The 18,499-nt window shown below is 46.5% G+C and overlaps 1 protein-coding gene across 1 annotated transcript in view; it reads right to left on the bottom strand.

The window, feature by feature from the left end:
- Positions 1-18,499, bottom strand: part of LOC139265804 (vigilin-like) — an 85,622-nt gene that overhangs the window by 26,151 nt on the left and 40,972 nt on the right. The window contains exons 11-18 of the mRNA XM_070883246.1: positions 17,897-17,975; positions 16,276-16,415; positions 13,689-13,793; positions 13,469-13,582; positions 12,243-12,329; positions 7,846-7,977; positions 6,167-6,385; positions 3,099-3,320 (exon numbers count right to left, since the gene is read on the bottom strand). Coding sequence (XP_070739347.1) covers positions 3,099-3,320; positions 6,167-6,385; positions 7,846-7,977; positions 12,243-12,329; positions 13,469-13,582; positions 13,689-13,793; positions 16,276-16,415; positions 17,897-17,975 — 1,098 coding nt within the window. The remainder of the gene's footprint in view (positions 1-3,098; positions 3,321-6,166; positions 6,386-7,845; positions 7,978-12,242; positions 12,330-13,468; positions 13,583-13,688; positions 13,794-16,275; positions 16,416-17,896; positions 17,976-18,499) is intronic.

Genomic DNA, 18,499 nt, shown 5'->3' with positions numbered 1-18,499 from the left:
GCCATTTGGCCCCTCGAGCCTGCTCCGCCATTCAATAAGATTGTTGTGTATGCAATAACTGTTAGACTGAGTACTGTTTAACTTCGAGGTAATAACCTTGCCTCTGCTTTATCATCATCATAGGCAGTCCCTCGAATCGAGGATGACTTGCTTCCACGTCAAAAAGTTCACAGGTATTTCAATGATGGACCTAAAATTCCAGGTCCAAACTAAATCTTGAAGGGTGGAAGATGCCTTTGCGTGGATTTTTTTAGCATGTGGTGACCCTTGCACACCAGCCACCACACGGGCTTGACAGAGCTAGGTCTTGGTCCAGCAGCAAGGATCAACCAAGACGACTGGAGGCCAGCTCTGCTGCACGGATCAGTGCGCACACATATCGCAGTGTGGGCTGGCACGTGCTGCCCCGGGGCCCTCTTCTGGGCCCCAATCACATCCCTCTACAATCTCTCGCCGCTCCTTCGCCCCGACCTCGCCGCTCCTGCAGTACCTCCCCACGCTCCAATCACCGACCTGGACCTTGATGACGTCACTCTTCACTGCCGTTGCTCTCCTGCTCCAGCACGGCCCAAAGTGACTAATATACAAAATGGCTGGCCTTTTATACTTGGGCTGCACACATGTGCGTGCAGCCCAATGGCCTCCAACAGTGACGCCATCTAGTGGCTAGTGATCCCAAAAGTACATACATGACAAAGATCCATGGCTGATCTGATCTTGGCCTCACCTCCACTTTCCTGCCCGCTCCCCATAACCCTCGACTCCCCCATCGTTCAAAAACGAACCTGCCCTACCACCTTCAATGATTTGTGCATATATACCCCTAGGTCTCCCTGTTCCTATACATTATACACATTATTGCAATCTGTGTCTAACTCTGGACAACAAGCCGTTTGTGTGAGAGATTAAGATTAAGAAACAGTGAAGGAATTTATTTTACACAAAAAGAACAATTTATACTATATTCTACTTTATATTAGTTCTATAGTTTAAAAACTTAATCAGACGACTGCAAAAGCAGCTGACAATTTCTGTCAGTGAGCTACAGCCAGCTCACATTTGGATTCGCTTTATCACTCCATTCATGTTCTCATTTTTTGCCTTGTATTGATCAACATTTGGACTCAGTGGGTGATCGGCATTGCCATGTCATGTGACTGCTTTGCTACTCAATACCCATTACCTCTTCAGCTTTATATGCACCACAGCTCCCCGTTTATATGATACCCCTTGCTTAGGGCCTCCTCCCCTTACCATCCTACTTGGGGGCTTCCCGCTGTCATGTATGCACCGGCGAGTATGCTCACAGGCTTGTAGAGCTGTTGAGACCGCGGTTTTAGGTGGGATGTGTCTGGCACGGTGACCAGGGTCAGGGACTACCTCGATGGCGGAGGAACGGGCTGGATGGTGCCTGAGGAGCTGGCACGGCGCCTATCCTGGGCCGACATCCGGCGCACAGCCAATGTCATTGAGGCGCTAAAAATAGTACTGACTCTGTTAGGTGTGTCGAGGAGGCTCAAGCACATGGGGAGATCCTGTCCGAACTGACACCCATCTGTCCGGACGGAATTCCTCATTGGTGCCAAGCCCCGAAACCTCCCTCGGGAGCCAGCGCCTCACAACTTGAGCCTCCTCCAGGAAATCCCCTCCGTGCCTTTCAGTTCTGCGCGGAGGGAATTCCTATTTGGGTTGCTCTTGCACACTCTCCACGTTACCATCCTCGTCTGCCGTCCGGACACGCCATGGCGCAACAGATTGCCGTCCGTAGGAGGCAGGGGTCCCCAATGGAGTACTCTCTATGCGGGAGTCCCCCCATATTTATTGGGGGCTTGGCCTGCAGGGTGTTGCACGGATCAGTCCCGTGCAATAAGTTTTTAAGTCGGTTCACGGGCTCCCAAACTACCTGCAATTTCTGTGGTCTAGAGGAGTCCGTGTTCCACATATATGTCAAATGTGTGAGGTTGCAGCCCCTGTTCCAATATCTGAAGAGGCTGCTCCTCGAATTCTGGTTGCACTTCAGTCCCACACTCCTGATCTTTGGGCACGCTGTGCGGAGGGGAGCGGGTAGGTCCGAGGGGCTCCTTTTAGGACTGCTCCTGGGCACGGCCAAGGGGGCCATCAGCTGGTCCAGGCAGCGGGCAGTTGAGGGTCATTCAGCCCAACTGCCTGCCTCTCTTCCGCGGTTACATCCGAGCCAGGGTGTCTCTGGAGATGGAGCACGCAGTGTCTACCGCACGCTCGCGGCCTTCTGCGGGAGGTGGACACCAGAGGGACTGGAGTGCATCATCACCCCCAGCAACCACATTTTTATTTGATTTGTTTTATGCCCAAAGTTCAATTTGTTTAATGTGTCGGTTTTAGTGCACCTTTAATAAGGGGGCCCTTGATTATTGTTTCAACTTTAAAATAGTTGTAGAGCTGTTGAGTTGGGAGTGGCTTGGCCACTCAAGTGATGTTCACAAGACTCAATAAAACCCCAGCCAGTTGGGTTCGGAGGATCTACGATGAGGCAGGTGGATATGAGCCTGGTGGATGAACTGGTAATGTGTAGTGTGATTGTTAAACCTTTGCTAATAAACCAACTAGTTCTTAATAGCAATATGTTGCTATGAATTCTTAATCAAAGAACCCTTGAAGCAAATACATTACACCCGCCTACACACTGTTCTGGTATCTGAGCAACAAGAACAGGTGTGTGCAATAGTTCAGTGGGCAAATCTACCGTGTGGTACGCGACTGAGCTACACAGACTAAGGAGCCCCAGATTTGCTCCCCAGCCCGTGCTACATTAGCAGGTCTCAGTCAGAGCACAGCTAGCCTCAGCATTGCTGGGCCCGGCAGAGCAATCACCATCGGACATCCTGAGGAAAGATGTGCAAGTTGCAGGGCAGGCCGAGGCTGCGATGGTCCCTGAGGCTGAATAACCTCACATCCACGGTCAAAGGTGACATACAGAGAATGGTCCCTTGGGCGAGGTATTTGGCAGGGGAGGCTGGCACTATACCAGCTATTGAATTGTACCCCAGCACAAGTTGGTTTCTGTGGGAGAAAAAAAGAGAAGCTAATCAGAGACCAGCCAGAGGCAGGGCAAGTCTTACCAGGTTCTTGATGAGGATTTCCAGTTCTTTCTGAGCCTCTTTGACAGCTTCCTCTGTACCGACGATGGTGATCAGTTCTTGTTCTTTGTCGTCTGCCGTGGGGAAAATGATCCGGGCTCCGGTGTTATCGCGCACCTTACGGATGTTGGCGCCACCGCGTCCAATCAGGAACTTGTGGTACTCTGGCTTGGCGCGCAGCTCACTGGTATGGTTCTTGATTTGCTGCATTAAGAGATGCTCATTATTTATTGATGGTATTGTTGGAGGCGGGGGGGGGGGGGGGGGGAAGGTGCTTGGTGACAGGAGAGGGAGATGGGGGAACAAACCCCAGGCCTGTTAAACCTCAAGCATGAAGGTAGAATGATTGAGACCCAAAGTAGGTTCACTAGGTACAGATTTGCTACAGAGCTGTTCTTCCAACTCCTGAATGCTGCAGCCTTTCCCATATCATATTATTTTTATCAGTACTATGTTAGTCAGAGGTTGTGTGCTCAAGTCCCACTGCAGGGACTTGAGCACACAAATCCAGGCTGACACTCCAGTGCAGGGCTGAGGGAATACTGCACTGTTGGAGGTGCTGCCTTTCAGATGAGACGTTAAACCGAGGCCGTCTGCTCTCTCAAGTGGACGTAAAAGATCCCATGGCAGTATTTCGAAGCGCAGGGGAGTTATCCCAGGTATCCTGGCCAATATTTATCCCTCAATCAGCATAACAAAAAAAATGATTATCTGGTCATTGTCACATTGCTGTTTGTGGGAGCTTGCTGTGCGCAAGTTGGCTGCTGCGTTTCCCACATTACAACAGTGACTACACTCCAAAAGTACTTCATTGGCTGTAAAGCGCTTTGAGACCTCTGGTGGTCACGAAAGGCGCTATATAAATGCAAGTCTTTCTTTCTTGTTATTTTTAAGCTCGAATAGTTGAGCCCTACATGCTCTTTATCCTCCCTATAACCTCACTGTGTTGACATCATGATTCAATTTCATGCTCTGCCTCCTCCCCCGGACCTCAAACTGCGTAATCCCATGCCTCTTCCCATCTTTCTTCCTTCTTGGAATCCACTAGCTTTTAAAAGCCAACCTTGGCATGGTGTACTCAAAACATTCTGATTTACCTCGCTCTCTCACAGATATTGATACTGTTTGCTCTAACCTTCGTCTCTCAATTAAAACGAGAGAGAAAGTTAAGCTGCTGAAGTCAGCAATGCTGTCAGCTGAGAAATATTTCACAAAAATGGCCCACTCCATCGTGAAAGGACTTCTGCTATTTCATCATTCAGGTCAATGTTTTCATTTTAAATCAGACACAGGATAGAATCCCAAGAGCTAAGTCACTCCAGAGGATGAAGGAAAAGCAAATGACTATGTTCACTGATCAGTAGTAAATTGCAGCATACAATGTTGTGTTCATTGGACTCGTCGCTACCTAAGTGGGGGAGGTGCAGTCAGGAATGATGATTGTCTAGTCTGTGCAAACATCAATGCAATTTCTCATTTGAGATCTGGAGATACTTAAATGGCGCTTCAAGTATCTTGTCTTTGTTTTCCCAGATTAAGTCAGCAGTTATTTGTTTCAGATATCCCGTACTTGTGTAATTAAGATTAGTTATATGTTGACCTGTGTCCTTCCTATGCCAACAGTAGGCAAGTGGCATGAATTAGGTCTTCACTTCACTCATGAAAGACGACAAACTTGTATTTATGAACACGTATATTTGTAACACCTAAAGCTCTGATTGGATCTCCCTGAGCACATGACTGATTGCTGATTGGTCCCCTAAGACACACCCAGCAGTTTCTCAGGAATGTGTCATTAGAACCGCCCTGCCGATGTAATCAACGACTTTGGAAAGTGTAATTTGAGCCAATCGGACTGCCGACTCCAGACAGAACAGGGCTCACTCTCACAAGTTAAGACTTTCTCCCACTCCCCCAAACAATTCCTGCCCCACCCCCCCCCTCACCCAGGTTCATAACCTGATCTCCCCTCCTCCCTCCTAGCCCAAGTTACTGACCTAACACCCCCCCAACCATCACTGACCTAATCCCCTGCCCATCCCCCCCAAGTTACTGACCTAATTCCCCCCCTCATTACTGACCTAATCCCCCCCCCCCCAATTACTGACCTAATTCCTCCCCCCCCCCAATTACTGACCTAATCCCCCCCCTCAATTACTGACCTAACCCCTCCCCCCCCCAAAGTTCCTGACCTCCTCTCTCTCTCGGATCCCCACTCTCTCCCTTAGATACCCTGTTTCTCTCCCCCCCCCCTTCTCTCCGACCCCCCCTCTCTCTCTCTCCGATCCCTCTCTCACTTCTCGCTCCCCTCTCTCCGACCGCTCTCCTCTCTCCGATCTCTCTCCTCTCTCCTCTCTCCGATCTCTTCCCTCCCCGTCTCTCTCCCAGTCTCCTGCGCAGAAGGACGCAAAATGGTTCTTGCAGATAATCACTGTGTATTTATACAGCGTTTTTCACGCAGCGTTTTTCACTGCCTCAGGACATCCCAAAGCGTTTTACACCGAATTAAGTGTTTTTGAAGTTTAGTCATGGTTGTAAAGTAGGAAACACGACAGCCAATTTGTGCACAGCAAACTCCACAAACAGCAATGAGAGAATGACCAGATCATCTGTTTTTAGGTGTTGGTTGTGGGCTAAATTTCGGCCAGGACACCGGGAATATATAGTGTCACGGGATTGTTTGCGTCTACCCGAGAGAAGACAGGGCCGTGGTTTAACATCTCATCTGAAAGACGGCACTTCCAACACTCAGCACTCCCTCAGTACTGCACTGGAGTGACAGCCTGGATTAGGTCAAGTCTCTGGAGTGGGATTTGAAGCCACGACCTTTTGACTCAGAAGTGAGAGAGTGCTACCACTGAGCCACGCTGACACCCCATGCCTGAGGAAGGAGCACGTTAATGCGCCAGAGCGCTTCACCCACATTTTTTTTTACAAATTCTCTCTCTCCCTTCTAAACACACCCGGGATTGGCAACTGGAACAGGTTCTATAATGAACTACATACAATCTGGTACAGCAGCCTTCTCACTCTAAACACCATAAAGGTACCTTTTCCTCAGCCAAGTGAAGGAGCTGTTTCTTGGCCTTGTCGACCTCCTCAGTAGATCCCCTGATGGTGACTGTGTCGCTTCCTGATCCTTCAGTGGGGAAGTGGATGTGCACCCCCCCGCACTCCTCCATGATGGAGCGGACAAAGCGGCCCTTCGCACCAATCAGAGAATTGTGGAGTTTGGCGGGAATACAAACTTCAACTTCGGTGATGTTTGCCTAGAGGGGGAAAAAAACTAATTAACATTCATGAAAAATTCCCTTTGGGGCTAATTTGTATACTCATTAAAAAAGGTAAGGGGCGTTGATGTTGGGAAACTAATTTCACATATCCAGCGTAAGCACCGAGCAGAGAGGTTTATTCATCATCGGTCCAGGCTGGATTTGAACCTGGTGCCAGAGGTGAAATCTCATTTGCTTCCAGTCTCGCCTGGGATATTTAGGAGCCCTTTCCTCCTCTAACACAATCTTTCAAAACCAATGGAGTCTTGGCACAGCTGGAGATTGTGGTGGGGGAGAAAGGGAAACATTACAGATTCCTCTGTCCCACAGTGCCACAGACATATGAGGAATTTCCAGTGCCACTCACCAAGCCCCATAGACAATACAGCTGTCTGACTGTCTACTATAAAGACACAAGGGCTGGATTTTGCGCTCGGGGTTTTTCCCCGGAGCAGAGTGAAAGGCGGCGTTCAGGTCTCCTGCGTCCCTTCGCGATCCTCCGGTCCGTTTTTGCGGTGGCACTGAGCAGCACCGCTGGGAAGAGCTGCACCGGGTGTGCAACGCCCCTCGGTGTGACACCGGCAGTTGTTTGGCCACTTGCCCGATCCATCCGCCCGCAATGAGCGCCTGGGAAATCAGCATAGCCAGCGGCACAGAGGAAGGTAAGGTACTCCAAAGGTAAGTGCGAGTGTTTGTTCTTTTAATTTTTTTAGCGATTTGTGTTGTGGTGGCGTGGGCAATGTTTTGGGAATGTTTTTGTGCTTTTTTTTTTAAAGTTTCTCCCTCCCTCCCGCCTCTCTCGGAGCGCACACGGCCCGGCACTTTAGTTCGCAAGTTTCTTATCCTTGCGCCACGAAAAGTGTACAAAGCTTCCCTTCGTGCTGCGCCCCGACGCAGGGCCCAGAAGCCGAAAATTCTTTACCAAAGTGCAAACTATTCCCGGCCGGTAACTTTCCTGCCCCGCCTCTGTTTTTGCCCATAAAACTGAAAAGCCTAAAATCCAGCCCTGCGACCTGTTCCCATGTAACTTGTCTCATTGTTTTTCTCCACAGGGGAAGCAGCGCAATGCTTCCCAATGCCTCATCCCATACCCTTCAACATCCCAGATAAACCGTTGCAGTTTTCCAGAGGAACATCATGAATGGAGAGTGTGGGAACACTAACCCTCTGCTTCAATCAACTAGACAGTTCTCCTGTACTAAAATTGGGCCCTGTTCTCAAAATTGTTGGGACCGAAGGTGGTAATTCTGCCCCCCGGCCCCACAAGTAACAGGAATGTTGCTCTTGGACTAGTGTTGGAACTTCTCTTCAGGGGTTGCACAGCGTCTAAACACCTGGCTCTACAGAGTGAAAAAAATCACTAGAATCTCCCTTACAGATAAAAAAAAATGTTGAATCTCCTCTGGCGAAAAGAACTGAACTGTTAAAACTGCAAGCTAGCTGAAAGCGGTTCATACCAGTTCCTTCTGGATTGCCAGGATTCTGGTGCGAGCTACTTCACAGTTGGCTTTCTTTCCTGTAATAATGATCATCTCAGAGTTGCTGTTTTCTGCCGGCAAATCAATCTTTGTATTTGTTTCTTCACGGATCTGGAAAGAATCGAAAATTAATCAGCAACTCTCTTGAAGTTCAGCAGAACTCTTTCTAGTCTTGCCCACTGTGTATGATTAGTGGAAGCCAAGGCGGACAGCTGTTGTCATGGGGACATACTAAACTTTTCTCACTAGACACAACACGGCCGACGATGTCCTTAGGAAAAGGTTGAAATATGACTATCCAAACAGTAAATGTCAATGACTCATTGGGCATTGGATTAAACCCGTTCATTTTAATAATTTAAAGGAAAGCTAAAAATTATTTATAACAAGCCTTCTTTTTAGAAACTGGGCCTTCTCCATTTGTTCGCGGATCTTTAAGAGATGCTGAAATCATGAACAGTCAACAGACTTCTGTCCACTTTTTGCTAAGTCAGGTCAAGAAGGCCGGACAAACAAGTTCTCCTACTCCCAAAGACGAATCACCCTTCCCTCTATTACTGTATAAAAAGGATCCCTAAAGAACAGTTAACATTTCTTAACAATGTAAACTTGGCATGTATGCAAGAACTTCTCACTCCTCTGGATCAGTGGGTAGATAAGATACACAATATAGTTTGGCATTCAACCCCACTGAGCAGCAAGATTTCACCGGTCTTCTTTACTGGGTTACCTGATGTCAGACAATTAATAAGACAATTATAGATTTCCTGCCTTTTCTTTTTATTTGGCTTTAAAGGATTTAAATAGGCAGGAGAATTCAGTAGGAGAGAGAGATAACTACCACAACTTGTATTTATATAGTGCCTTTAATGTAGTGAAATGTCCCAAGGCGCATCACAGGAATATTATGCGATACAAATTTGACACCGAGCCGCATAAGTAAAAATTAGCGTAGGTGATCAAAAGCTTGGTCAAAGAGGTAGGTTTTAAGGAGCGTCTTGAAGGAGCAAAAAGAGGTAGAGAGGTTTAGGCAGAGAGTTCCAGAGTTTGGCGCTCCGGCAACAGAAGGCACGGCCACCAATAGCTGAGCGATTATAATCAGGGATGCTCAGGAAGATAGAATTAGAGGAGCGCAGACATCTCGGGGGGGGGGTGGGGGGTTGTGGGGCTAGAGGAGATTACAGAGATAAGAGATAGGGAGGGGTGAGGTCATGGAGAGATTTGAAAATAAGGCTGAGAATTTTGAAATTGAGGCAATGTAGGTCAGTAAGCACAAGAGATAAGAAAATAAATGAGATGGAAAAAGAGAAAGAAAGAGTATTTAAATAGCACCTTTCATATCCATAGTGGAAAGAGAAACACTGGATGCAAGACTGTTGAGAATACTTCAGGCACTAGGTTTTCATACTTTCATATATATTAAACGTCTCAGGCCGTGTGCACTTCTCATTAAGTGTCACACTTGTAACACTTTGCACTTCATTGATTACATCCCTATTGTAATAAAATAGCACATCACCTGACTCAGTAAATAACACCATGGGAGGGAGATCTGATGAATAGATAAATAGATTTAGACAGAAAGAATAAATAGACAAAAGCATCAATCCATTTAAAGATGACTGTGGGAAGCTGGAATCCAGGGACACAACTGGTGTCATTAAACAAGACAACTTGTATTTATATAGCGCCTTTAACGTAGTAAAATGTCCCAAGACACTTCACAGGAGCATTATGAAGCAAAATTTGACACTGAGCCACATAAGGAGATATTAGGGCAGATGGTCAAAGAGCTAGGTTTTAAGGAGCATCTTAAAGGAGGAAAGAGAGGTAGAGAGGCGGAGAGGTTTAGGGAGGGAGTTCCAGAGCTTGGGGCCTAGGCAGCTAAGGCACGGCCACCGATGGTGGAGCGATTATAATCGGGGATACGCAAAAGGCCAGAAGTGGAGGACGCAGATTTCTCGGAAGGTTGTAGGGCTGGACGAGGTTACAGAGATAGGGACGGGCGAGGCCATGGAGGGAATTCAAAACAAGATGAGGATTTTGAAATCAAGGCGTTGCGTAACCGGAAGCCAATGTAGATCTGCGAGTATAGGGGTAATGGAAGAACAGGACTTGGTGTGAGTAAGGACAAGGGCAGCAGAGTTTTGGATGACCTCAAGTTTACAGAGGCTGGAAGATAGGAAGCCAGCCAGGAGTGCGTGGAACAGTCAAGTGTAGAGGTAACAAATGCATGGATGAGGGTTTCAGCAGCAGATGAGTTGAAATTCTATAGAGGTTCCTGAGTATGAGAAAATGCCTATTACTTTAAAAAGGTACCTGTGAACAGTAAAGTTAACATCTGTTCTGTGGAAAGACTCTGAAGCGACGTGGGTAGCTCTACTGGGTTAACACTGGAAAAATCTCTCACTGAAAGGGGAGCCTTTTCAAAATAATTGTGACACAATAGACAGCAGAAATTAAGTTTCTTAACTAATTCCTATGGTGTCTAATGGCCAAGAAGTCATGTAATAGGAGGTAATTCATGGCATTGTATAGAACTTATAATCAGGAAAGATACTATAATTAGAGTCTCTCTTGAAAGCCTTGTTATTTTTTTTAACATGCATTAATGACCTGGATATGGGGATAGTAAGTAAAAGCTCCAAGTTTGCCACAATCTCAAAATAGGAAGTCAGGGTAACGAATGATGAGGAAAAATAGAACTAGATTTAGAGTCAGATTATCCAATGTAAGTACCCGGGACCACTGGATCGCCTGGGCACAGCAAATACAAGAGGAGTGAGTGGGGAATGGTACATCCCTAACAAAGTCCACCCAATTTTCTGTCCATCAATTTAAAGATGCAAAATTGGGCAGGCTCATGAATACCCTCAGAATATTCAATGACCAGAAGCGGACTTCAGAATCCGATGAAGCATGAATATTAACAGGGCAGTTTGAAGATTCCTTGACTACGTTACAGTTGGAATGCCCACCAAAATTAGCCTGGATTGCTGGTAATATGCATCACTTGTCTGGTAATTATAAAGCGTAAAAACGTATTACGCACAATTGGCTACAGGTAATCCAATGCCTTCCCATCTTTCGAAAGAGTTGTGCCACCTTCATAAATTGGAATTAGACATTAATAAGGCATCATGTCAATGATTTAAATCTAGTCTAAATATCCTTCTACAAGCTAATAAAACACAATGTTGCCTTACACAACAATTGCCTCTGGACTCATATTCTTCTTAACCTTGATGATGATGGACTTGGTCCTTCACCTAGTTTTCCCAATGAAAATAAATCAGAAAGGATGCAGACTACAGAGATCCCATCCACTGGTGGAATAAATTTCTAGTTTCACAATTCCTTGATCTGACCCCCATGTCCAATTTTAAGTTCAACACTGGTTCAAGGAATCAAAGTGGAGAAAATGACATTGCATTGGTAATGTTCTAGCTCCAGATGTTAGTAGCAGAATTTCCTGCTGCAAGTGTTTATTGAATGTCACCCCTCTCCTCATCTAGGTTTCACTAGCACTGCATTAGCTTTAGTTTTGATTAATTTACTGAACTGTCCAATGTAGACAACGTAAAATCTTGGATTCTTTGTGCCCAATTAGATTAACCAGCCATTGAATCCTGGGGCATAAAGCTTGATCTAGCACAACCCAACAAAGACCTTTTTGAATAACAGAGGGAGACAACCCATTTTTGAGTTTCAAGAAAGTGGGACAACTATGTTGGGCGTTGGGTGTACATGCAGCCATTTTAACCAGCATCAATGAAGGCTGTCAAATTGGGCAACTGAGGAAAAGTTTTGTTGTTATCTTGACTTGCGCCTTCTCATCTTGTACCAATATGGGCCCTCTTAACAGATAGGAACATCAACCTTGAGGACCGTAGGTGTCAATTCAATATTGCAGTTGGGTTATGGATGAGTATTTTAATATATTAATTATATAAACTTCCTGAGGTAGTCTACAATTCTCTCAACCTCACATCAGCAGCTGTGATGCAGAATGATGAGAACTTCAGATGTCAAACAATACGCTCGGATCTATTGTGCGGTTTTGTGAAAGTCCTCACCTAACCAGAATACTCCATCACATCTACCCATATGAACTAATATAATTTACCAGGTCTTCTCACAATTGATCTGGAGTGTCAGCATAAAGGCTACAATTCTGTAAGAAAACAAGCGTTTAATTTATTTTTGTGTTTTGCTGCTCCCAGTCTATGGAATGCTCCTCCTTACTTCAAAATCAATGATCAGAAGGCCCCAAGGTTTTCTCCTAGTTATCTTGCTCTCCGACTTGGTTTCCCCTTACCAGCTTTGCTTCTTTCCTGTAGATAAAGGCTCAGCACACATATAACACGCACACATACCTTCTTGATATTTGCTCCTCCTTTTCCAATTATATTTTTGTGGAACTGCTTGAAGATGGGCACGGAGACTGAATAGCTATTCTCCACCTAAAGTTAAAGTGGAACATAATCAATAACAATGCCAGTGAAATGTCCACACACACAGCTCTGGCCATGAACAGGACATACATTCTAACTCATGCCTTTTCCCACCCTCAAAATGACAATAATGGAAGTTTGACAGCCCCAGGTGGCATATGTAGCATAGTGGCTATGTTACTGGGCAAGTAATCCAGAGGCCTGGACTAATGATCCCGAGACAAGAGTTAAAATCCCACCACGGCAGCTGGGGAATTTAAATTCAGTTAATTAAATAAATCTGGAATCAAAAGCTAATGTCAGTAATGGTGACCGTGAAACTCATGATTGTCGTGAAAACCATCTGATTCACTAATGTCCTTTATAGGGAAGGAAATCTGCCGTCCTTACCCGGTCTGGCCTATATGTGACTCCAAACCCACAATGTGGTTGACTCTTAACTGCCCTTTGAAATGATCTAGTGAGCCATTTAGTTGTATAAGGCCTTCTCAAGGGCAATCAGGGCTGGGCAATAATTGCTGGCCTTGCATCCCACAAATGAATAAAAAACAAGAGATCACCATCATCTACAGCACGTTTCTCGGTATATTGGTCAGGACAGTTACCGCTCAGTAGCATGCTCTTGTTTTCCTGCAATATCTATAGATTTCCCAACATTTTGTACAGTATTGATGTGCTGACAAGAGGTCACTATGGTTCTCAAGTCTCCTCCCAAACACTGAACAATGCAAAAACCATCCTGCTGCTAATCTTTCCACCAGACTCATCCACCCTGCAGCACAATGCTCCCTTATCCCACCTCACTCATGCTTCACAGTACAGTCCATTTAAGGTGGAGACAGACAGATTTTTGAGCGATAAGGGAGTGAAGGGTTATGGGGGGGGCGGGCAGGGAAGTGGAGCTGAGTCCATGATCAGATTGGCCATGTTCTTATTGAGTGGCGGAGCAGACTCGAGGGGCCAATGGCCTACTCCTGCTCCTATTTCTAATGTTCTTATGCACAGAACATACGTTGCCTCCCTTTCAATAGCCAACATTGTGCATACCTTGCTTTGCCCTTGCACTTTGTAGCATGGCACAGGCTATGCTCCCACTCTTGCTCTGCTGACCCTTCTTCCCAGTAGGACACAGCCCACCAGCCACTTACCAGTTCAGCCACGATTTTCTGCAGGAACTTGGCACATTTTTCTACTTCATTTTTGGGGCCGCGGAGTTGCACGATGTCACTCTTTTGACTTGGATCCGGGAAATTAATAATGACCTAAATTGGGGTGAGAGATACCCATAGTCAATGCAACAGGAATCCAAACACAATGATTAGAACTGGAGACCAGGTTGATAAAGTCACAGCTCCTTGCACTGGTTACCTCGGGGAACTTGTCACGGATCTCCTTGACCTTCTCTCCCTTCTGGCCAATGATCGTACGGTGAAAGCGATGTTCGATAATCAAATCCTTGGTGCGTTCATTTTCCTGTGAATCATAGAAATTCTTTTAATCAGCAAGGGCAGACTGTGGAATCATTATTTGTTGCCTTCAACTGCACCTCTTCGCAATGCTGAAATGCATTGGGTTCACTCAATATCTTGATACGGCGGCACTAGGCAGATCTTAGATTTGTGCTGAGTTAGCTGAAGTGGTAGGATGGATAATAAGTGAAGACTGAAAAAAAATTATTCTATTCCTAGTCCTGATAACTCTACTAGCAGCTCTTAATGGAAGCACATCGTATCAGAAACAGCCTTACATCACTATAACTGAACTGGCCATGGCAAAAGTAACTTTATATCTAACTTGCATTTGACCTGGGAGGACTTGATGGCAACATTAAGCGGGCCAAGAAAAAAAATATTCCCTTTCCCCAAAGGAACTCCTTGGGGCCGAAATTGTGTATTGCCCCGGTTGGGGACGGTAACTTTTCCGAGGCCGGACAATCTGCGCCCGGTGCAGGAGGACAGCCCCAGAAGCGAAATTGGGTTTACCATCCCGGACAGGGAAAGAAGCGCAATGTCACTTGCTCCAATTCCTCTCGGGGCGAGAGCAGGAGCACTACCCGGGCGAACACTGGAGCGCTACATGGCCTCTCCGCGTAACACTGACGTGTTCCATGGGCCCTCCCAATCCGTTAAGGGGAGGGATGCTGCGGGCCCTTGACGGGCCCATACTAGACCGCTGGGATGCGGGGTGCTGTGGCCGCAGCCCGGCACCGAAACGGAGTGCCGGAGTGTACGATCACGGCCCGGACCCCTCAAAATCAGCAAAGGCCCACCCGGCAATTCAGCAATGGTGCTCAGCAGCGCACATCTCCCCTTTAAGTTTCGTCCCACGAGTGAAGTGCGGCCTGGTTCACGACCTGCGAGGCTGGCACGGACATCGCCCATGGCGGCCTCATTAGGCGCTGCCCAATTTCTGCCGCGGGGCGAAAAGGGGTCATCGCCGGAGGCGCAATGGCCCAGGGCGCTTTCAGCAGGGGTTTCGGTTTCACGCCTACGCCAACTCACGCACAATTTCGCGGTAGCCGGTAGCCACCCCACCCCACAAAGACAAAAACATTGTCGCGTTCCCCCCGGAGACGCTCATGGCAGGCGCACAAATGGGGAATTTCGCGCCCCCCCCCCATGTATTCAAGTGGTGTATAGCAATTGTATTCAGGTGTTGGGACGCTCGTGCACATATTATTTTTTATTCGTTCACGAGATGTGGGCATTGCTGGCTAGGCCAGCATTTATTGCCCATCCCTAAATGCCCTCGAAGGTGATGGTGAACTGCCTTCTTGAATACAACTGAGTGTCTCGCTGGGCCATTTCAGAGGGCAGTTAAGAGTTAACCGCATTGCTGTAGATCTGGAGTCACATATAGGCCAGACCAGGTAAGGGCGACAGATTTCCTCCCCTAAAAAGGACATTAGTGAACCCGATGGTTTTTTATAACAATCCAGTAGTTTCATTGTCACCATTACTGATATTAACTTTTTATTCCAGATGTTATTTAATTAACCGATTTAAATTCCCCAGCTGCTGTGGTGGGATTTTAATTCGTGTCTCTGGATTATTGTCCAGGCCTCGGGATTACTGGTTCCAGTAACATATGCTACTGTACCCTCATCATATGCATATATATAATATATGAGAGTAGGCTGGGGGAGGGTCGCGAGCTGATCTTGGGGTCCATAGTATGTAATATGTGTCTCCGTAAACAGAGGCTAGTAAGTAACTAAAGACCGGACTCCAGCGTGCTATCCTTCACCTATCCGACTTTTACACTCCTGACTCTGAACATAAAGACCGAACTTTCCTTATTGACAAATTACTTTCAAACGAGTAGCCCTTGTCCAACAGACATGCTCAACTCAGGTTACAGTGGTCCTACATGTCATACTGAAATCTCATTATAATGATTACAAAACTCCTCTATTGGGTCAATGCACCAAGTGGTGTGATACTACACCAGACAGACCAAAAAGTTTCAGAATTTAATCCACAATCTGTAGATCACAGCCATGACAGCAATTGAGGTGCTAGTTGGCCTCAGCACCTTTGGACTAGCGAGCAAGAAAGCAGCCAAGATCCCCAGTCCCAATCACCATCAAGTGAACCTTGCATGTATCGAGGGTGCGATTGGGTTTGGTTGTGAAGTCTGCCATGGCCAGATAGGCTGCCAGGGATCAATGTTTAGACTCGACAACAAATTGCATTTATGTAGCGCCTTTAACGTAGCAGGCCGTCCCAAGGTGCTTCACAAGATGTTACCAATCAAAATTTGACACCGAGCTGAAGGAGACATTCCACAACTGCAAGACATTGCATGTGGAAATCTGCACATCGATATCCAAACCTCAGCAGCATAGCTGTCAGATACAAGAGTGTTACGTTGGGATTAGAATTTGCAGCTGCCAAGAGACTGAAGCAGTCTGCCCCCATTAAACTGCGTCCATGTCTTTCAACTTTCCTCTCACCATTCTGGACGCAAGTTCCAACAGCTCCTTCTTGGCATCTTGAACTCCCTGAGGGTCTCCTTCGATCCGGATTAGATTACTCTTCTCATTATCAGGGGGGATTCGCACCAAGACTTTGTACTGATCTTTGATACGATTTACTTAGAAGGAAAGAGTAAAAGAAAATAAAAAAATAGCCATTACCACATACAACAGAGATCCAGGTAACATCAAAATCCGAGCTTTTGGACTCAGTTACACAGATTATGATAAACTTCAATGCTGTAATGAATGACAGAGGAGACTGATGTAGAGGTTTGGTATCAGGTAGAAATGTTCTACTTTTCTCTTTAATTGGACCCAGCTTTTGGCTGTGAGGTGCAACTACTGGGATTTGAAATAAGACTCTTCTGCATTCAAAATGCAAGTGCTTAAAATCACTGCCACATGTCAAGTTTCTAGTTATCCAGTCTGTCACATCAAGTCTGTATTTTTTTCTCTATAATGGAAATGAACAGGAAGTAGATTGGTAAAACAACAACTTGTATTTATATAGCGCCTTTAACATGGTAAACATCCCAAGGCGCTTCACAGCACTGTTAGAAGACAAAACAGGTAAATTTGACACCGAGCCACATAAGAAATTACAGCAGATGACCAAAAGCTTGGTTAAAGAGGTAGGTTTTAACGAGCGTCTTAAGAGGGAAGAGAGGTAGAGAGATGGAAAGGTTTAGGGAGGGTGTCCCAGGCAGCTGAAGGCATGGCCACCCATGGTTGAGCAGTTATAATTAGGGATGTTCAAAAAAGCAGAATTTGAGGAGCGCAGACATCGCATGTAGGGCGCATGGCCTCAAATCCCACAATCACCCCATCCATCAAATTTCTTCAGGCTACCTACTTTTGGCACATCACCAGTATTTACACAACACCAAACCTGTATGGGTCTCTTCTCCCTCTACCCCTCCCAAGCAATGATCAGAGGGATATTAAAGATCAGCTCTGCTCCGGTGTGCAGGAGTACTGTGACACCTTAGTGCAGCAGAAGCATACACTGCGGGAGTGAATGGAGGGCGATTCGATCCATGTGTCTTATCAGCGTTCCATTACTGCAGGTCAGCTACCTGCCGCCTGGTATTCAATGTCCATCTATCTCTTTGAACATTGTAGGTCGCCCCAACCTGCGTGAGAAGACCACTGCAGGTGGGGGCTATAAATAGAACTGGAGCGCCAGGCCCTGGAACATCGTGGGCGAAGGTGCGGCGAATGAGGGTACGGGGCCCAGAGGCAGCATGGGCCAGCCCACACTGCGATATGTGTGCGCACTAGGTCCGTGCAGCAGATCAGGTCTCCAGACATCCTGGTTAATCCTTGCCACTGGATAAAGACCGAGCTCTGTCAAGCCCGTGTGGTGGCTGATGTGCAATGGTCACCACACGTTAAAAAAATCCATGCACAGACATCTTCCACCTCCTCAATTGGAGTTCAGGACAGGAACATCGGGTCCTTCATTGAAACATCTGTGAACTCTTGTGGAAGCAAGTCATCCTCGTTCGAGGGACCGCCTATGATGATGATGATGATTGATGATCTCTTTGAACTACATTTATAAAACATTTCACCAAAGACAGTTCCAGACACTTACTGTTTGTTCCATTCTTCCCAATAAGGTGGCGGTGAAACTTGGGATCAACTGTCAATTCAGTGTAGTCCATACGATTCACCTGTAATTAAAATATTAACGCAAGCCAATTTTATCTCAAGCTTTACAACTTGGATAGAATCAGAGAAAAATGATGATATGGAAGGAGGCCATTCGGTCCATGCCGGTCAAAAAAGAGCTACCCACCTAATCCCACCTTCCAGCACTAGGTCTGTAGCCCTGTAGATTATGGCACTTCAAGTGCACATCCAAGTAGTTTTTACAATGTCATGAGGGTTTCTGCCTCTACCACCCTTTCAGGCAGTGAGTTCCAGAACTCCACCGCCCTCTGGGTGAAGAAATGTTGCCTCATCTACAGTCTACAAGTAAACCTACAGAAGGTCTATCCTACACCGTGCTCACACAGGGTCTATCCTAGACCGTGCTCACATAGGGTCTATCCTACATCGTGCTCACACAGGGTCTATCCTACACTGTGCTCACACAGGGTCTATCCTACACTGTGCTCACACAGGGTCTATCCTACACTGTGCTCACACAGGGTCTATCCTACACTGTGCTCACACAGGGTCTATCCTACACTGT

This window comes from Pristiophorus japonicus, chromosome 6, assembly GCF_044704955.1.
Source record: "Pristiophorus japonicus isolate sPriJap1 chromosome 6, sPriJap1.hap1, whole genome shotgun sequence".
NCBI lineage: Eukaryota > Metazoa > Chordata > Chondrichthyes > Pristiophoridae > Pristiophorus > Pristiophorus japonicus.
The sequence above is the reverse complement of the archived record's forward strand: the minus strand, read 5'-3'. Positions and strand labels throughout refer to the sequence as shown.